Raw genomic sequence first — 21,608 nt, forward strand, 5'->3', positions numbered from 1 at the left:
GATGGCTGCCAGTCTCTAAAGGAAAGCGTTTGTGTGTGTGTATGAGTGTGTGTGTGTGTGCTTGTGGATGTGCACTTATGTGTATGCATGCATTATGTGTGTACATGTGTATAAGTGTGTGCTTGAGTGTGTGCATGTACATACGCATGTGCATTTATATGTATTGTGTGCTTGTGTGTGTCCGTGTGTATGAGAATGTATTTGCACACGCATAACAGACTCCAGGATCCACAGGAGAAAGGGGTCATGGGAGGAGACAAACTTCTCTTGGGGAGTCATTCTTTTGTATCTTGTCTTAAACTGTATCTTCAAGATAAAAGTTAATTAAAAATCAGCTCAGAGGTACAATTTTTCCGCTGGCCTTCATTTTTGTGTTATCTCACAGCTTGAGGGTTTTTTTTTTCTCTATCTCATCCCCAAATCTAGTTTTCCTACCTTCAATGTTTTCAGAGCATGGGAAAATTAATTTTGTCCATTTGCAATGCTTGCTGATAAATGGCTGAGTCTACTTACTCCCTGTCTCCTCCTTCTCCCCTCCCAGCAGTTCTGAAGCAATACGGCACCACAACACACCCAGGAACACTGGGAGAAGGAAGTTTAGACCCTGTCTTAATCTTAGCTGACTGCGTGGCTTCTCTGAGCCTGTGATCTTTCTGACTGGGAGCTTTATGGTGCTGTCGCTAGTGTTGGTCTGAGTCTCTGTTCTTCAGAAAATCAGTCCAAGCTCTTGCACTCTCCCGGGCTTCTCTGGCGGGAAGGCTCTCCTGGGTCCACCGTATCCATACTGTACTCCTGGCTCCTGACAGGAAGAACTGACTCGGCCTGTTTGATGGAGTGCATGGTGCCCCTGACTAGCAATCCAAAGCCCTGACATGGGAGACTGGGTTTTGTTCTAAGACAGCTTCTTGGGAGTCGTTTTTTTATCTTACAATTTGAGATACTAGGATGACATTCCCAGGCCACACACATTTTGTCCCTCTCATTCAGACAGTCCATCACAAATGGCTCTGATTCTACACGGAAGCAAAACCGTGGGGGCATTTTGGATGCACTTCACGTCCCAGAATCTTGCCGGCACTCAGATAAAGTGAAGGCTTTCATTCTGAACAAAGGCACTTAGGATGTGCAGAGCCTTGATGCTGGTCAGCCTATCATCCCATGCCCTGAAATCAGAACCTTTGATGCCTTTCAAGCACACAGTGACCCCTGGCAGAATGGATGTGTCGATGGGTGAAGATGTGAGGAGTGAGTGAGGTGGATCCTGCTCTGAGCTGGGAATGGGTGTGTCCAGAAGGCTTATTATCCTCTGGGGTATGTGTCACAGTTAACATCTGGGGCTTCACCTTGCTTGTCCCTTCAATCAGAATGACAGTCCACCAGCCCTGTAAGGACACGGTGTGATTGAAAGAGAGGAGGTCCAATTCCTGACTTTGGTGAGACACGTCGAAGGCAAAATTCCATACCTGGCATGGAATAATTTGCCATGGTCACTTGTCAGGGGAAGCTATCAATGAGTATGTAGATAAACAAGTGGCCAAATAGATAAGAGAGTCCCTTCGCCTGGTCTCTGAGTCCTTTGCTCTCAAAAGTCTGATGTCCTCAAAGGTGAAGGGATGCTTTGGCATCAGCCTCTCCAGCTGTAGATGAAGAGCCCCTCTATTTGCTCTCGGCCATGGCTCTGCCTCTGTCTAGCTTCACAATGGTGGGGTGCTAAAGACAGTGAACAGGAAGCCAAACTTTGAGAGCTATGGGGTTCCCAGTCTTCCCAGAGAAATACTGCAAGAAAAAAAAGTGGCTAGGGATTCAGTCAGAGTTCCAGTCATGATTCACATACTGCTCACATTGTCAGCTGACCTCACGAGCCTCCCCACTCCCATTCACCTGAGGCTCCTGTGATGTGGGAAGGTCATTTGTCAATCTGTTGTTTCATTGGTTAATCAATAAAGAAAAGTGCTTGGTCTGATAGGTCAGAAAATTAGGTAGGTGGAGTAGACAGAACAGAATGCTGAGAAGAAGGGGAAGTGAGCTAGACGCCATGCCTCTCCTCTCCAGGGCAGACGCGATGAAGCTCCAGCCCAAGATGGATGTACACTAGAATCTTCCTGGTAAGACACCACCTCGTGGTGCTACACAGATTATTAGATATGGGTTAAAGCAAGATATGAGAGTTAGCCAGTAAGAGACTAGAGCTAATGGGCCAAGCAGTGTTTAAATGAATACAATTTGTGTGTTGTTATTTCAGGGCATAAGCTAGCCAGGCAGCCAGGAGCTGGGTGGCAGGAAGAGACCCGCAGCTCCATCTACACTCCTGGTCTCTAGCCTTCCATGGGCATCAAGGGCCCTCTGCTCTTTCAGTCTTTGCTCAGGCTGCCTCCTTATGTTTGGGTAGCTGGTCTTTCTATCTGATAACACATTTCTGGAGACCAGGGCCTTGAAGACAAACCCTGTTTGTCACCTTGACATACCTAGGAACACACTCAAGAAGCTGAGGCAGGAGAATGATAAGGTCAAAGCCAATCTGTACACCATAGTGAGACTCTGTTGAAGAAAGGAAGGAGAGAAGAGGAGGGAGAGGATGGAACCTCCGGGAATAAGGATCCTAAATCTCCACTTCACACACAGGCCAGGGAACAGGTTTTTGGAAAGAAAGATACTGGTCCCCAGCCCAGAACAGAGCAGCTGGCAGTGCGGGGTGGGGGGAGGGGGGCTGGCCTCACATCTCTTTCTCCTGCTGCAGCTCACAGGCCTCTCTCTGCAGGCTCTCCAGCTGCTGTTGTGCCTCCTGGAGTTCTCGCGAGGTGCGCTCCAACTCACGGGCCAGCTCCTGGTTAGTGAGTCTCAGCTTGGTGTTCTCAGCCTTGGTTTCATGTTTGTCATTGTGGAGAGCTGTGCACTGGCCTTCCAGCTACAAAGAGGGGACAGAGAGGAAGGATGACCAAGGCCAGGGATGGCTCAGCTCCATACTGCCCTCAAACCCAAGTTAGCACTCTTCTTCCCCATCACTCCCAAGGAGACAACTCTGCAGGCAGGAGCAAACTTCACAACACATTCTGTCCTTCCGGTCTCGACTACTGGATAGGCCTGGGGCGGCCTCGTTCTATAGGATGGCTAGCAGTGAAAATTTCACAGATGACCTGTGTCTTCCTTCCTGAAGGCACCATGGGCAGGAGACCTCATCTAAATCCCTTTTGCCCTCTAAGCCAGTATCTTTGCCTTGGTCCCTGATGGGAACTGAGAACATTAAGTGACTATTCATTATAAACCCACCTTCCCTGTGGTGAACACAGGTAGTAGGAAATTTGCCCATATCCTTTCTCCTCTCCACTTCAGGACCCCAGTTTCCTTCATCTAAGAGACAGACTTGCTTGAGTGCCACGGACCTTGGGGATTCTGAAGAAGCAACCAAACCAGGTCAAACAGACCCCATGCCTTTCCTTGCATGCCTAAAGCAACTTAAAAATGTCCATTTTGATAACTTCAGCTCTTCTCTGCTGCTGAAAAGGTTTTGTGGGGCTTCCAACCCTCTCCAGACGAAGCAACACACCAAGGCAAATAGATCGTAATAAATTTAGTTTCCTGAATGTAGCCGGTGAGGGGAGAAGAGCAGCAACAAGGAATGTCGTAAGCCTCTCATGAGACTCCTGTGTTATCAGCAGGCATGCAGTAATTAAATGGAGTGGCAATCATTCATTTGAGGGATAAATGTAATTGCTATGAATTTAATGCATAACGGAGAGGAGGCAAAGGAGGAGCGAGACAAGGTACGACTGTGGACGGAGATGGAAAGGCAGCAGGCAGGTCCCAGGGTTTGCAGCCTCTTGCTACAAAGAGGAAAGAGGCTTAGACCTAAAGCTTAGCGATCAGCAAGGGCAGCAGCCCCAGCCTCAGTAGGGGGATCTTCAAGCTTATGTTTGCCTGTTGCTAAAAATAGTCTCTGTTCCTAGGAAAACCATGTATCCGGGTCTAGTCAGGCCTGGGTTTCTCCAAGGACCAGGCAAACTGAGACTAGAAATCAGTGCTACCATGGCCTCTGTTCCCTCCACAAGTTCTTGCTTTCCTGAGGAGGCTGCTGAGCAAGATACTTGGCCTGGCAGCCTGGTACCATGAGCCTGGTGTCCTCAGTTCCAGGCATAGCTGCCATCTTGCAGAGTGTGCCACACAGTCTGTTTCTCTGCTCAGGCATTGAGAAGGGAGTGACCGATGTTTCCATCTGGCTGTGTTCCAGAGGATGGACCCTGTCCAGGCACATGGGCAGTTTTTGAAGAGACTTTACCAGCTGGGGTTGTACACAACTTTGCCGAAGAGGACAACTAAGCCTGCACTTCCCCTAAGTATCAGTGTCTCACAAGTGACTCTGTACTCCCTTGGATCCCTCCTTTCTTCTGCAGGAGACCTAATCCAGCTTCAAGGTTGAGCATCCTTAATTACCTTTGGGTATATTTATGTGAAACTGTCCTCAGATCCACGGGGGTTGGGGGACTCGTGGGGACTTTTCTAGGTTAAACACACAACTGGCGTTATCTGGGATCATCTGTGACTTTGTTTTAAATTTAAATTTTAAAATGCTTAAAGTACTTTTAGCATTTTGAGAGAGGGTCTCACTACAAAGCCCAGGCTGTACTTTGAACGCTGTCCACAAGGCTGTCCTGGAACTCAACAATCCTTCTGCCTCAGTCTCCCCAGTGGTGTGATTGCATACATATGTCGATACATCCACTGTATGGAGACTTTAAAGGAAGACACATACAGATGCACAAGTCTTCTTGGGGCAAGTTAAAAAACCTACAAGAGGGGGTGGGGCAGAAGCGGAGGTGAGTTAGACGCGCTTAGGGGCCACGGAGTCTGCGCAGTAACCTACCCTGCTCTGCTTCTGGGTGAGACGCTCCAGCTCCTGCTCCTTGGCGCTCAGCTTCTTTTCCAGCTCCCGACTGCGGGCTTGGAACCTCTCTGTGTCCTGCCGAGTCAACAAAGAAGACAGGGGGTCCTACACCGGCACATCTGGCTTACAGCCTTGGACGCATGCACGTGAACACCCTCATTATCTGGGCCATCTTTTCAGTCTGAGGCCCTTCTCCTGAAACCCGAGGCCCACTTACCCCACCACTGATGGCCCATGAGACCAAGTTAGTGCTTAGAGATAGGCCGGAAAATGTGAGTGTGGCCACATCCGGTAGCAGTACCTTACCAAGCTTTTGCACCTAAACAATGACCTGAGGACAGCCATTGGTGGAGCAGGACAGGAGAGGAGGAGCCTGAGTTTGACTACTTGGCCAACCTCCCATCCATAAATGTCTAAGGCGGCCTCCAACTTGGAGATGCTAATTCACAATGGACATTGTCATTGGTTCCTTAAACCATACTAGCTCTGGGCACAGCACATTACTCCTGTCTCCTGGAGGATCTGAGTGCTCACTGCTCATCCACCAAGACTCAAGGTTCCTGGGCCATATTCCTCATGATGTCTCTATCCTGAATTCCACATCCTCTTACCATCCCGCCCTAGACTGGGCTTCTCCACACAAACAGAGTAAGTTCAGAGGGTACAGATGTGATGCTGTCTGGCCGTAGTGTCATGGATAATATGGGGTTTCAGAGGCAGGCCATTCCCGGCAGAGCCAGATCAGGCGGAAGGCTTTGAGGCTCTGAGTTGGGAAACTTGGGGTTGAGTCCCTGCACTGTTCATCTAACTTGCTTCATTTTTCTGGATTTCAACAGAAGAGATGCCAGCAGCCCTTTGCTTCCTGACACACCCCGTCTATGGCAAGGTAGGGACAAGCTGTCGAATAAACTGAAAAAACAAAACACATCAGGAGCTACTGAAGGCACCAGGATAGCCCATGGCAGAGGAGCCAGCTATGAGGTGCTACGTTGGGTGACTACAGGGGTCCTGGCTACCATGTCTGGCAGGAAACGTTCTTCCTAGCTCACGAGCCTTTGGCCACCTTTGTTCAAGGGCTCGGGCCTCTTCTGGTGATGCTGCTAGCTCCTCTGCTCACATCCAAACAGATCAATGAGCAGAGAAGATACAGGAAGACCTATGCCCATCCTCATCTGAACCACGTGTAACAGTGTGCATGGTGCCCACTCAGTTTCTGCCCTCACCTTTGTTTGAAGAAAATCAGCTGTGAGGGATCAACTTAGTTCACTCAGCTACTTTTCACAGAGCAAGCAACTCACGAAATCAGCTGGAACAGAAAGCAGCTTCTAAATCCCAAGCTGATGCGCCCATTCCCACAGGGCCCAGGGAGTGTGCCATTGACCCTACTGGGACACCTTTGAGAGGCATCTCCCAGTCTGGAGCTGGAGGATGCAAATGAGTGGGTAGTTTTTAATGGTCAAATATACTGATATGGCTATGACCAGCATCCAAACTCTGGTCAGAGGCTCTGGCCTTATATATGACGTCACAGACGGCAGTATCCTACTCCTAACTCCAGGACCAGTGAAGGTCTGTACCTAATGGCTTAATGGCACTGCCAAAGCCACCCTTGAAGTTTGCGTGTTCACAGCAAAAGCTCACATGCAAGCACTGAGCTCTCTGGACTGGATATTTAGAACTGAGAAAGGAGAGGCTGGAAGGGGACATAGGACCAGAGCCAGATCATCTAAAATGATGCTACTTCTTCATTTCTTTCCTGCAACCTCTTCTCACTCCCAGGCCCCATGCCTGTCTGAGTCCATCCTTTGTCACTGGAAGTGTACCTTAGCTACAGCTATGACCCAGGCAAAGGTGGCAAAATGTCCTCAGCGCTTGTCTCCTCTGTGCAGCCTGTCACAGGGATGGAGAGGGTGGCTGTTCTATTGCAGAGATGGGGAACTTGCTGCTGTGGGAAGCTATTTTAGGTCTGCTGATGAACGTGTGTGGATTCTGTTGACCACATACCCATCCAGTTTCCCGGAACACTGGAATGGTCCGAAGGGTTTAAAGCACCCAAGGACAATAGGGGTGGTCTGGAAATACTGGCAAGCCTCCATGGGCTCCGGCCAGATATTTCTGGAAGGCATTCTGATTTCCCTGCCGTGTGAATGGCATCTGTGATTACAAGTGGAGCAGCAGTGTGGATAATCCAAAGCAGCGGAAAATTGAAATCTGGATCAAGTGAAGAGCCCGAGACAATAGCCTGGGCTTAGCGCTGAGAGGCAGCAGAGGCTGCCGTCCAAAACCAGCAGCCTTTCGCTGAGAACTCACGGAGGACGGAGAATAGAGTTTCCTGGATTTTTGTCATTTTTTTTCAAATAGGACACACCAAAACTGATCTTGCTTAGCTTGGACATAGTAGAGGAGAGGGCCCTCACTTTGTCTGTCCTCACCTCCAAATATGACAGCAAGGGCTAAAACGGTCTAGTAACAGGGGTGCATTAGGAACAGGAGTTCACCAGAAACGGGGGTGCACCAGAACAGGGGTACATTGGGAACATGGGTGCACTAGGCGTAGGATGCTCTGGGAATAGGAGCACATGGAGAACAGGGGTACATTAGGAACGGGGTACGTCAGGAAAAGGGAGTGCCCTAGGAACCAGGGTGCCCTAGGAGCAGGGGTACGGCAGGAGCATGGCTGTAACAGAACCAGGGTACACTGGGAACAGGGATGTACCAGGATCAGGGTCCAGTAGGAACAGGGGGTGCAATCTCTACATTATCTCTCCCGGTGCTGAGGATGGTAGCCTGTTTCTTCTTGGTGACTGTATTTTCTAGTTATCTAAAGAGAAATGGTGGGCAACCTGGTCTCTAATGACTGTTTTCTTTGGGGCTGTTGCTTAGAGAACAAAATGAGCAGGTGTGTTTTGATGACCCTGCTATATAGGTGCAGGGCTCAACTGAGTGACACCCAATGTCCAGTTTGCTTTGGCTGCAAAAGTATGGTCTGCAATCCATCCATTGCACATTTACTTCTTCCTTCCTCTTCCTTTCCTGTTTCCTTCTTGCTCTCCCTTTCTTCTCTTTCTTTCCAATCCATGCACCGACAATCCATCCACTTATCTTCCTTCATCTGTCTGTCCATCCATTCACCCATCCGTCCGTCCGTCCATCCATCCATCCACCCACCCACCCACACACCTATCCATCCATCCATCCATCCACCCATCCGCCCGCCCGCCCGTCCGTCCGTCCGTCCGTCCATCCATCCATCCATCCACCCACCCACGCATCCATCCATCCATCCATCCATCCATCCATCCATCCATCCTCATCCCGGTTCCTCCCTCCATTCTCTCCTTTTCTGTCAGTTCATCCACCCACACCTCCATGTGTCACCTGCTCGCTCATGTATTGGTTGAGCAAATATGGGGCAACTCCTACAGTCCAGGAATGCTCTAGAAACTGAGGCTAGGTTAGCAAGCAAATAAACTCACACCTTAGTAGGAGGAAATAGACACTGTGAGATGAAGATAAACAAGTTCACTATATATTTTGCTTGAAGGTGATAAGTGGCTTGAACATCAAGGCAGAAGAAGATGGTCATGGTAGTGTGCTGGGATCTTAGTGGGGAAAGGTGTTCAGAGTCTACAGGCCAAGCAGCCATGCCCAAGTACCAGAGCCAAGAGGGCAACACTCACTTTTAGAAGGAACTGCTCCCGTTCGCTTTTGATCTGCTGCTCCATCTCCTCATAGAGATGCTGGATTTCTTCATCATAAGCTGCAATTTTCCTAGAGGTGACAGAAGAGAAGCTGACTGGGTCCTTCCCAAGATCCACCTACCCTACAGTCATGGTTCCTAGAAATGAGTTCCTGGAGCTGCGGATGGCTGAAGGACCGCCTCTGTCAGGCCAGACCAGGCTTCAGGATCGTTCCTTTAAGGCTAACTAACCAGACAAGGCTGAGTGCACAGAGACCAGCCACACCAACTGCAGATGCTAGAAGACATCATGAGCCCTCTCCTGTCTTCCAGACCACTGCAGGACCACCCATGCGCTCCACAGGGAAGCTGTCCCAGATCCCTTTCTGGAATCTGCTTTACTCCAGAACTGAGCCTGGCCTCCTGCACTCCCCATCCCTACTCCCCCTGATGCCTCTGCAGCTAGACAGTCTGAAATCACACCCTGGAGGGATTCCCTTACTGCTCGGTGGATGCATTCTCTGCTTCTCTACATCAGCCCTGGTACTGTACCAACAGAGGACCCTCATGCAATTGTGAGCTTAAGTCCATGCCGCTCACAAAGATTTCACCTTGACAGTGGCCTCTTGCCATCACAGGCACGGGGCCACAGATACACAGTAGGAGACAGATGGCTCTGATTAATGCCTGGTGATGACAATGAGGTGACCTTTTCCTGCTCTGCCTCTGAGCATCCTCTCCCCGTTCTAAGAGCCCCCGGGACATGGGTAGTGGGATAAGAACATGTCCCTCTGCCCGGCTTTTTTATTTTTAAATGCAGTTTCTGGGGATGGAATGTAGGTCCTGATGTTCTCAAGGCAAACACTTCACCAACAGAGCTACCCTTCAGCCCATGGTAACCATATTTTCATAGTTTTTCTCTGGCCATACGGTGAGACTCTCTCTCTCTGGCTCCCACCTCCCATGCTTTCCCCCTCTTGTAAAAGGAACTCCAGTTTGGTGTTCAAGAACCATTTTGAATATATAATGCACACACATAAATCATCACTTGCCACTCTAAACTCTAGGACGGCAAGCCCACTTTGACCTTCATGGGTGGGCGTATTATTAATGGAGGAAACAGCCCTCATTGCCAGTTCTAAGAAAATACTGAGGAGACATCTAAGGAAAATTTAAAGGTTGGGACCACAATTATTCCCTTGAGCCCTCCTCCATCAGTTTACCCTCACATCCCACTTCCACTTGGGACTCTGATCTAGTGCCAGCCTTTCTCTACTGCCCCAGGCTTTGCCATGGTCCAGTCGCTGCCCTTTCCTCTTCCGGGGGAGAGGGCTTCACCACATGGACATACTAAGCAGAGAGGACGAGCCATTTTGAGCAGGGTCATTCCTGCTCCTCAGAAACCACACATTGGATAAAGACCAGAGAACTGGAATGAGAGCCACGGCAGGGTCATCCCCTCAGACTCTGAATTCCAGTTCACAGCTCTCCCCTGAGAGCCAGAAACTTGAAGCGACTGCACAGTGGTGTCAGGGCACGTTTGGCAGAAGACGCCAGTCCCTCCAGGTTTCACAGTCCAGGGCTGTCTATGAATCTGCTCAGCATCCGGGAATGTCACGTTTCCTCTGGGCAGAGTAAAGCATTTCTTCTCAGAAATGACAGGTATAAGAGCTTGTTACTTGTTCTCACAGCTAACCCGTCACAACAGAAAGAAAACCACGGTGGGAAAGTACCGTATAGTGAAACAGGGACACCTCAAGGTCAGGAATAGACACAGTTCAAAAGAAACACATTTTTTTATTCTCCAGCCCTGCCTGAACTATCTTTACCCTCTTGAAACAGTCCAGGCACTAGATGGCAAATAGCATCAAGAAAAACTTCAGGCAGCAAAATGCAACTATATAAATACCAGAGGACCAACAAAGTGGGGCGAGAGCAACTTCAAAATTGGTTTGGCTCTGCTAAAGCAATTCTAATTAGAGTCGTCCTTATAAGCTGTTTACCATCTATGCCTAACAGCCATGCCGGGCATTAATTCTATGATACCATTAAATGCATTATATTAATTTTGCTCTAAGCTTTGCTTGATTAAATTAATATTCTTGATTTTTTTATGCTCACATGACAGTTTGCTTGTCGTGAATTAACTTATTTTACAACCATTATAAGATAAATGAAGTGAAAGCAGACAGTCTCTAACTAGTACCCGATGCTAGCCCTTCTTGCTCTACTGCCAAGAAGCCCTGGGACCTCAAGGGGGACCAGTGATGCTGAACCCATCTGGACTACCCTGTGGACTTCAGTCTCCTGGAGACTTCTGCAGGCCTAAATAACAGTATGATCTTCCTGGGTCAGAAGACACCAAGCCCTAGGGGATGGGAACATGAGGATGCTATTTTTAACAGGCTATTATTAAGCCTGTTCAAGGGTCAGAGGACCCTTATTCCAGAACAGGCTTGTCTCCTCAGTGTGACCTTGAACAAGTGCTCTGGTGTTCAAGAAGCTCCTGTCCTAAACATTCTTTCTTGCATTGTCAGGATGGACCAAGGAGAAAGTGAATGTGAAAAGCATCCAGGACCACAATGGTCTAATAAACATATGGAATTACTTATATTTGTAATTAGGATTAGGAACCATGGGACAAGCAGAGGAGGGAGTGCTTATGTTCATGGATGAAAGGGCTAGGTTTGGAAGAGCTCAGAGGCATTGGGAGGTGAAGAAAAGGTTTAGTGGCTAAAAGCTCCCATCAGTAAAGTCCATCAGAGGCTCTGGCTGGGTGTAGAGGGAGCTGCAGAGCTGGAGTGTGCATATCTGTGGGAGCTCCACAGCGCTGTGATAGCCAGAGACACCCTGCAAAAGATCTGCACATGCGTGGAGCAGCAGCCCAGCTAGGCCTACCGTGTTCTGCAATCAAAGAGATGACCCGTGGTGTCTGCGCCTTTGTTGCTGGGATTTCCACTCTCACTGCAGAACACACAAACAGACTCTGAAGTGTTCTCTGAGAGGAACCACCCATCTTTCCCACCCTCACTGATGGACAGCTTGTTGGAACTCCTAGGATGCCTGTACTTTCATTTGACCATTCCACATGGGATTGTAAGTAGTCCCGACCTATGTAGGTCTCACTGGGGGCTCAGACAGCCTCTGCTAAGTTGTGAATACCCACACCTTTATATTAACAATAATACAATAATATAAAAACCTCTTGGGGTCAAGAGATTAATACTGAAAACCTATAACAACCCACCTTACACTTTGGATATCAAACTCAGATGCTAACAGACCACAGTGAAGGAATACTAGACTCTAATTGAGGAATTCTAGGGTCGGGAGCTTTGTCTCATCCAACCACTTCTTACTGGTATTAAAATCTTTTCCATGAAGTTACAGAGATGGCCTAGCAGTTAAGAGCAGCCACCAGTATCATATGGTTCACAAAAGCCTGTAACTCCAGTTCCAGGGGATCCAGTTCCTACCTTCTAGAGTACCTATGTGAATGTGATGTTGTGTGGGCACACATGGTGTGGGAGAATTGTCTGTATTCTGTCAATCATGTTTTAAATAAACGCTGATTGGCCAGGCAGGAAGTATAGGCTGGTCAACCAGACAGGAAGTAGAGGCAGGGCAATGAGAACAGGTGAATTCTAGGTAGGAGGAAGTCCATTCCTCCCAGTCCTGCCCAGACAATGGAAAAAGCAGGATGTGACCTGCCCTTCTGAAAAAGGTACTGAGTCATGTGGCTAACATAGATAAGAATAATGGGTTAATATAATTTATAAGAGTTAATACAAAGCCTGAGCTAATGGGCCAATCCGTTTATATCTAATGTAGACTCTCTGTGTGATTTTCTTTGGGACTTGCCATCTGTGGGAATTGAGCAGGACAGAAACCCCAACAAACCCAGCCCTCATGTTACACACACACACACACACACATAAATAAATAAATAAAAATAATAAACCATTAAATGATAACCCATTTTGCTATTTACACTGAGTATGTCAGAATACTTCCTATGACTGGAGACTGGCCATCTCTCTGAGCAGTTCTGTCCTCTTTGGAATATTCTGGGTCATGGAAATCTGGGTTCCCATGACCATGCCTTTCTACATAAAAGCCCCCCATGAACTTGAGAACAGCTTCAAGTTCAAGGGGGTGCCTTGGTTCAGGCCACACCTTTCTCTCCCTCCCACCTTGCATCACACAGAATCTCTTTGGTAAGCCTTCCACGCTCGGGTTTCTTTCAACAGACTGGATACCCTTCTACCACTGGAGCCCCGAAACAAATGCCCAGTGCGTGAGTGTGATGTGTGCAGAGTGGAGCTGACCACTGCCTCTCTTGTTCTAAAAAACACGTATCTATTCATGTAGCAGAAAATCTGCGTTAGATTTGCTTGGCAGCCCCATTACAATTAATGGATTTTGTCAGTTAAAACTTCCACACTCGATGTGATGTTTTCCCCTTAAAGACAGTGCTGTCAAATCCTGGCTCTCCAGCCTCTGCCTCTGTGTTTGGGACACTGGAGAATACCACAAGTGTCATTCTGTTAGCTGCTGTGTTTACTGGCATTATGTTAATGGATCCCACTTGGCCATCCAGTGTACTCAGTGACCTTCTATGTCTTATTGACATTACACTTTTAGCTTCTGTTCAGAAAGGAAGCTAAATTATCCATGATACTTGTTTTAATGACTTAGCTTATCTTAGGGTTGTTTTTAATAATTAAATTTGTTTCTTTGATGATGTCATGTATGTATGTAATGCATTAATTACTTTCACCTCCTCCCTGTTAGCTCTCTCCATGTGGCCATGGGGATTAAGGCCAGGTCTTAGCATATCCTGCCTAATCTTGCCCAAAACTCCTTACTACCTTGCTATACCCTAACCCTAGAAGAAAGCTTTTTAAGATATGTCAACTTTTTATTTCTTGTCTTACGGTGTTATAGCAAAAGAATCTAGAATATATTGGGAAAGTGTTTATGGTCTGGAATCTATTAACCTTTTGTCTGTAGCCAAAAACATTATTAATTTTTTATAACTTCCGTGAGAAGAACACATACTCACTTTTTAAGGGACGTGACTCTACACTCACTTCTTCTCTTGCTGTTGGACGGTTTGAACGCTTCCTGCCTTTTACTGCTTGCCTTTAGTGCGCCTTTGCCCGACTAATGTGTCAAATCTGAGGTGTCTGTCAGCTTTGAAAAGCCTATTTCTTTTTCAATTTAATTTTCTTTGTTTTTTTTTCTGAATGTTTCTTCCTGTATACATTACTGCTGTGTTACTTGGTGAATAAAGGTTTATATATTTAGAATTTTGGGAGGTGGTGCACTTGTGCATACAGGTGTGTGTGTGTGTGTTGCTGTTTGTTTGTTTGTTTTGAGGCAGCGTCTTGCTCTGTAGCCCAGGCTGGCCTCACATTCGTGGCAATCCTACTTTGGCCTCTTAGGTGCTGACTCCTCTTTCTGGGTAGAGTTTTATATTGCTATAAAGTAGACCTTCTTACCTTCTTTTATTTAAAGACCTCTGAGCTACCCGTAATATGTAGTCATAACTAGCCAAGAGCCCTTCTCCTAGCCATTCCTAAGACACTCCCTTCTCCACCTAACCCCCAATGATGTCTAGTTATCCAGTTCTCTGATATCTGCTGCTGGTCACTTAAGCTACAGGAGGAGGATGAGACAGAGAAGGAGAGGACGGGAAAGCCGGGGGTTGGGCGAGGGGAGAGGGGGAGGCAGCGGGGGGGGGGAAGTAGTTAGTTCTCAATGAGGCAGAGGAAGTAATGTGTGGCAAGGCAGCCATCCAGTGTCAGCAGCAGCCATGAGCACTAACATGTATCTTCCATCTTAAATCCCCCTGCGATGGCTGGGTAGTGCTGTGGAAGGTGCCGAGATAGCTCAGGCGAGAACCCAATTGCTGAGACAGCTCTGCTCACTTGGCTGCTCATTAGACCAACACTTAGGAGGCCTGGTTCTGACATTTACAAGTTTTCTGACCTCAGCCAAGTCGCATCAGATCAGTAATCCCCGAGTTTCTACATCTGAAAAGTCAGGATGAAGGTGTGACAGCTAATGAGGTTATGCTGAGGTTGAAGACATTGCCAGCGAAAATACCTAGAACAGGTTGTAGACAGAATGTGGCTAATAAAATTCTAGTTAAAGGAAGTCCCTGGGACCCCCATTTTGAGATTCACTCCTCCATAGATGCTTTAGGCATCAACCAGGGGTAAGTAGGAATGGGAGAAAACCGCACATCAGCACATGTGGGCTGGAAAAGGACGCACATGGGAGGGGTAGGCAGCTGAGAGGTGGGTGAGAGCTATGGAGGCTTGGAGGCTCGGCTAAAGAGTCAATATTCGGAGTTCACATAACCTCCAACGTTACAGCGCTGACGAAGCCCTTCTTAACGTACTGCTATGGGTAGAATGGTTTAGACTTCAGCTCTCCTCTGCATCCGAGGGGTTTAGACTCTTAGAACACCAAGTCCAAAGTCACTGTGGTACAAGAAAGGATGGACCAGAAAGAAGTGACCATGTACCATCAAAGAAATCCCACAGTCTCTTCATGGGCTCTGGCCGGCAGTCACTCTGTGACCATAGGGTCCTGACTAGGAGACGTGGAGGGGGCTGCCTGTTCTGCTGGCAGGGAAGGTGGTAGAATTTCCTGGCTGAGCCTAGGAAAGACAGACAGGTAAGGGTAGTCACTGCTACAAGGGCGGTGGTGACTCTGAAAGAGTAAGTCCCATGGAAGACAGGCTGGAACCCCAGTTTTAAGTCAGAGGAGCATCACCTGAGATGTCTGACTCGACAAATATTCCCTCCTGTAGGATTAGCGTTGCTGCTGCTGCTGCTGCTGCTGCTGCTGGTGGCGGCCATGTGTGTGTGTGTGTGAATATGAGTGTGTATGTGTATATGTCTGTCAATATCTGTGTGTGTGAGAGAGAGTGTGGGTATGTGCATGTGTGTTTCTCTGTGGATGAGTGTGTATATCTGTGTGTGTGAATGAGCATGTCTGTGTGTATGTCTGTGTGTATCTGTGTGCATGTGTGTGTATCTGTATGTGTGAGAGAGTGTGGGTTATGTCCATGTGTTTCTTTGTGCATGTGTGTCTGTATCTCTGTGTGTATGCATGTGTATTTGTGTGTATATTTGCCTCTGTGTGATAGTAGGCAAATGCGTGTTAAAGGTGGGACACGTGGAATAGAAGAAGTGGAGAACCCAGACTTTCGGGTAAGTTCTAGGCTTAGGGCTGACAAGCCTTTCTAAGAGCATTCGTAAAAACTCAAAGGTGAGGTGTGGTTAGCAATAACTCACCGTGCCAGCCTCCTGGGACTGGGAGAGTTAATTAACCTTCACAAAGTGCTTTGCACCTCCAAGATGAAGGTGCTACCGGAAGGAAAGCATTAGCACTCAGTGCTGTGGGGCTCCAGTTAGCAGTGTGGGGCTCCAGCCAGCAGTGCGGGGCTCCAGTTAGCAGTGTGGGGCTCCAGCCAGCAGTGCGGGGCTCCAGTTAGCAGTGCGGGGCTCCAGCCAGCAGTGTGGGGGCTCCAGCCAGCAGTGTGGGGGCTCCAGCCAGCAGTGTGGGGGCTCCAGCCAACAGTGTAGGGCTCCAGTTAGCAGTGTGGGGCTCCAGCCAGCAGTGCGGGGCTCCAGCCAGCAGTGTGGGCTCCAGCTAGCAGTGTGGGAGCTCCAGGCAGCAGAGTGGGGCTCCAGGTAGCAGCGTGGGGCTCCAGCTAGCAGTGTGGGGCTCCAGCCAGCAGTGTGGGGCTCCATCCAGCAGTGTGGGGCTCCAGTTAGCAGTATGGGGCACCAATTAGCAGTGTGGGGCTCCAGCTAGCAGTGTGCAGGCCTAGCTCCCTGCCACAGATGTTGCAAAACCAGGTCCAAATCCTGTGTTCCTGCTCCCTCTCTCCTCAGCCTTTTCTTCAAGGTGCTGGGGATTAGGAGAGGTCTTTGAAGCCTTTTAGTCTGCCAGTTGAGTTTCTTCTAGGCAAGGATGTGCTAACACCATCCAGAGACTAAAGCACTCCTCCTTTTCTAAGGTAAGGCATGGCCGTGACCTTGGAGAGAAGATATGGTGATGCTCTATATTTTGGTCACGCATCATCATGAACTTAAACTCCAGGCAATCTCAGACAGTGAACCCCTCACCATTGCAGATGGGACAATATATGAGGAGTGCAGACAGCCAGCAAGATGGCTCAGCAGGTAAAACATTAACTCACAAGCCTGGTGACTGGGTTCAATCCTGTGAACCCACAGTGGCAACAGAAAAACAGTTCCTAGAAGTTGTCTTCTGACTTAAACACATGCACATGCAGACGCACATGCACGTACACACACACACACACACACACACACACACTGTGGCACACAGCTGCACTTTCTCTCTAAAATTAAAAATAATTTAAAACATTTTCTTAAGGAAGCTCATGTATTTCCAACCCAAACTGTTTTCCTTTGTATGTGAAGAAAATTACTCAGATCAGGGGAATGAGCAGGTAGGTGCACAGGTAAGGGTCAGAGTGAAAAGACACAGGCTTTGACTTGGGGGAGGGCACGGAAGGGACACGATTCCCCCACAGCCCACCACCTAGTGATGCTTCCGCCAAACAGACTCCTGCGTGAAACTGACAATGTACATTTGCAACTAGGATTGTCAACATCCCCAGATCCCCCTGGAATCTGAGCCAGGGAAAGTGAAGGAAACGGGGAGGGGTGGGGATCAATTATATTGCCGGGCACTCGACGGACAGAAGGTGGGAGAGCCTTGAAGAACTTCCCCATACACTCCCTACCCCCCTCCACCCTCCCACCCCCTCCACCCCCCCCCACCCCGCGCAATGCACCAACCACCACAGGGTGGGAACCTTCTTCTGGAGAACTCCTGAGGAGGGAAAAAAAGCAGGACCTGCTGCAGCCAGCTGTGAATCTGAAGACTCACCACTGCCCCCTACCGTTTTGTTAGGTAACTGCAGGCTCTGAACAGCAAACAAACAAAAAAACCTGGCTAAGGTTTTCACTGTTCTTTGAGGTTGGTCTCTGTGCATTAGAGTACAGATGGGTGGAAGGAAAGGTGAAAGTATAGAGGGAACTGCAAAAGGATGAGATTGACAATGGATTTCAACATAGATGGCCTCTTCCTAATTGATGCTGCCACCTGTGTAAACCACCGTCACAGCATGGCTTCACCTCCAGAAGCAAACCACTTTTCATGGGTCAGGTCTGCAAATTGTGACTGTGATATGCACAGAGCACAATCGGTCCTCACCTTTCAACTTGCTCCCCGGGCAGCGTCAACAATATGTGGCGCCCTCAGATCGCGTTATACCTGTAAAACTCCCGCATTTGATTAAGCCAGGCATCACCAAGCATCCTCTACCTCAACCAATGCACATGGCCAAACTTAGATCACAGCACTTGTGGCATGGAAACAAAAAGCAACTAGCAGTCTCTGAGGGGCATGAAATGGCGAGGCTACCTGGAGCCGCATGGATTCAGACCGATCTTTTTCTGATGTCTGTGTCTTTTGGGTTTTTTTGCTTTTTTTGTTTTTTGTTTTTGGTTTTTTTGCATTTTGTTTTGTTGGTGGATTTTGGTTTGTGGACGCCTTCTGGAAGAACGAACTGGAGTAACTTTTCTCAGTGTGTGGTCTGCATCCTACCTGTTCCATGGCCACCTGGATGCATGGCCATGCCTATTCCCAGGCCCACTGCTGAGACCTACGTGTTTAGTCCCCCTGGGAGAGGGGTGTAGGGCTCTGTGGCATGTCCTCTGCTGATTCCAACACACATGAACATGTGGGAGCCACCACCAAGGCCTTCCAGAAGGCAGTGAGCGCCGGTGGCATGGAAGGGCCACCTGCCATGTACAAAACACATTGTCATTCTACTAGCAGTCAAGGCCGGGAGCATGATGGCTTCCCTCCCCTGCTAAAGCTCTCCTGCTTCTGGAGCTCCGCACCAGGGAAAACAGTGATGCCAGGATGGGTGCTGGCTGCTCCGGTGGGGTGCCTGTCCCACTGCGTAAGTCCCTTCCTGAAGTTTGAGGGGGCCACCAGGGCTTTAGATGGACAAGGTGAGCCTGGGTAGATGAGGAACTGTGGTCAAGGACAGAGGGCTTAGGGTCCATGAAGCTCCACACAGCTTCACTGTTCATCCCCTTTAGAGGCTGCTAGCTTCTTTTGGTTTCCAGAAAAGGGGGAGTGCTGAGAACTCTTTCCATGGCCAAGAACTTCCTAATTCTGGCAGCCAGAAATTCTTCCACACGTTTAACAACCTATAGCTCTTGCTATGATGTGGGTGTGAAATGTCCCCACTGGCTCATGAAACCTTGGTCCCTTGGTAGCATTGTAGGCCCTTTAGGAAGCGAGACCTTGGTAGAAGTAGATGGCTAGGAGGTAAGCCTTAGGGGTGCAGCCTTACTTGCTACGGAGTTGCCTCTTTCTCTTCCTCCCTGCCCCCCACACGTGAGTGCCCCCGCCTCTGTGTGTCTGTGTGTTTCCTGGTCTCCTGAGATGAGAATAAGCCACTGGACACTTACAAAGCCATTCTCAGCCATTCCTTCCCAATGACCGACTGTGTCCTCCAGCCATGAGTCCAGATCAGCCTTCCCTCCCACACCACCTGCTTCTTGCCAGGTAACTAGTGCACCCCTTATGCTAGAATGCAGTTTCCCCAGTTTCTGGGAATGCGAAAGATGGCAGCTGAGGTATCATGGCACACTCACATCCTCAGGGGAAAGCAAGGCCTGGAGGGAGCAGTTCTTACTGAACACTGGACAGAGGCTGTGGGCTCTCACCCAGGCTCTTGCATTTCACCCAGTCTCCTGGGGCTGGTGTTCCTTCCCAATGGACACGCAAACAGGATAGGAGATGTTTGCTTCCAGAGAGGTCTCCTCCTATTTCAACCATATCCATGGCAACAAGGGTAGGCAGGCCCTGATTCTTTCTGACAACACCCTGGCACACTCTGTGGTTGGTCTCTGATATCAATGCTTTCATGAGCCTCCCCTCTTTTAGGGGCAGCATCCTCTTCCTCCTACAAACTGGATGTGAGGAGGAAAAGACACTTTCCATTCACTGTAGCAAATCTGCACCCCAAGGTTTCCAGTCCAACCTGCGGAGCTGAGGACAGAGCTGAGAACAGGGAACGCATGCCCCAATCAAGCAGAGGGAGGCCAGACCCAGACTGCCCCAGGAGTCAGTCCCATTTTCTCCGGGCCCCATAGGAGGAAGAAGCAAGCTGTGAGCCCTGCGAAGAGAAGCAGGAACCTTCTGCACCTCTGCTCATGCTGCCCCAAGTTCCAGTCGGGGTTTCCTGGTCAACACTGGGCAGACTTTTCCCAAATCTGCCTGCTCAGAGTGACCATTTGCTCCTCAGGGATGGTGACTAACTCAGAGCCTGACATAGAAGATGTGATAATTAAATGCTGCCCACTGGTAACATAAGTGTCAGTCGGTCTGGCATTGGGACGGGGGAGGGGGCACAGCAGCCATGACTTGCTTCTGTCACTTCCAGCCTCTGTGACAGGCGATCATTTCAGATGGAATTGAAATGTCACACCTGTCCCGAGTTGGAGTTGGGCAGAGCTGGACTCTGGCAGCTCAGCAGGACACAGGGTTCCCAGGAGGCTCTGGTTCCATCTTGCCTCAGGAAGCCCTTCTCTTCTCTGAGCCTACTTCGTTCTCCAAAGCCTGGACACATCCTCCCCTAACAGGCTCAGAGATTGAAAGCCTCACCTAGTGTCCCTTTCAGAGACCATTTAAGTCCACACCCTATTTCCGGTTTCTTGTTTCTTTTCTGAGCTGCCAAGGTTATGAATCACAAGGTACTTTACAAACCATGGGGCCCACTGCCAAGATGTGACCAAAATTTTTAATAGAATAAATGAGACTTTTATAAGTCTCTAATAGAAAATCTCATTGTCTCATGAAACACAAGCAGGAGCTATCTTACGAAACTTAGCCTTCAGTCGTACATACAAAATAAAGACTGAAGACAAACTGCATTTCTTCTTTCTGGCTGGTCACAACCACAAAAGGTCTGAAAAACTCTCAATCCATTCACACATGTTGCCAACAAAATAGCCCATGCACGGAGAGGTAAAGCAAGTAACTCCTAGTCACACAGCTTGTAAGTGTCCAGACCTGGGCAAGAACTCCAGCTCTTCCTCTGTCCTGCATGGGTCTTCTACTCCCTACTACCTGAGACTCTCTGGTTCTGCAGCCAGAGAGTCCCCCAGGGTGAAACCGGCAGACAGCACAGAGCCCCTCCTGCCATCACCCTCAACCCCAAACCTGGGAACTGGCCATGATCAGCCTCATCCAGCAGGATTATTAGACAGAGGATGGCTATGAAGGGTATGAGACGGATTTGAACACATGGCCAAGAGTGCCCTTGACTTTCATCTCAAGAATGTTAAAAGCAATTACTAAATTAGGGCCTGAGTACTTCCTGCGGCCACTCTAAGAGGCTCTGCAGCACGGCCTCTCCGTGCATGGGCTATTTTGTTGGCAACATGTGTGAATGGATTGAGAGTTTTTCAGACCTTTTGTGGTTGTGACCAGCCAGAAAGAAGAAATGCAGTTTGTCTTCAGTCTTTATTTTGTATGTACGACTGAAGGCTAAGTTTCGTAAGATAGCTCCTGCTTGTGTTTCATGAGACAATGAGATTTTCTATTAGAGACTTATAAAAGTCTCATTTATTCTATTAAAAATTTTGGTCACATCTTGGCAGTGGGCCCCATGGTTTGTAAAGTACCTTGTGATTCATAACCTTGGCAGCTCAGGAGTGGGAGCAGCAGAGAAGGCCTCTCTGTGAGAGCAGGGGCCAGGCAGGCCACCTGCCCTCAATTCAGGAAGCAATTGCTCTCCTTAGAGAACAAAATGACCACCTCCCTTTCTGAGAGAGGCCTCCCGTCTTCTCTATGGCTCCACTCAACCAAGCCATCAGTGCTGCTGGGGTCAGGAAGGAAACTAATCCGTGCCCCTGGCTTTCCAGATGTGCAAACAGAGGTTCAAAGAGGACAAGAGCCAGCTAGTTGCCAAGCCCT

General features: G+C 48.7%; 1 protein-coding gene across 1 annotated transcript in view; it reads right to left on the bottom strand.

The window, feature by feature from the left end:
• The window catches only part of Cracr2a (calcium release activated channel regulator 2A), a 66,456-nt gene that overhangs the window by 36,311 nt on the left and 8,537 nt on the right, over window positions 1-21,608 (bottom strand). The window contains exons 5-7 of the mRNA XM_057775197.1: window positions 8,560-8,650; window positions 4,859-4,954; window positions 2,718-2,905 (exon numbers count right to left, since the gene is read on the bottom strand). Coding sequence (XP_057631180.1) covers window positions 2,718-2,905; window positions 4,859-4,954; window positions 8,560-8,650 — 375 coding nt within the window. The remainder of the gene's footprint in view (window positions 1-2,717; window positions 2,906-4,858; window positions 4,955-8,559; window positions 8,651-21,608) is intronic.

The sequence above is a fragment of the Chionomys nivalis genome, chromosome 1 (genome assembly GCF_950005125.1).
Source record: "Chionomys nivalis chromosome 1, mChiNiv1.1, whole genome shotgun sequence".
Taxonomy (NCBI): Eukaryota; Metazoa; Chordata; class Mammalia; order Rodentia; family Cricetidae; genus Chionomys; species Chionomys nivalis.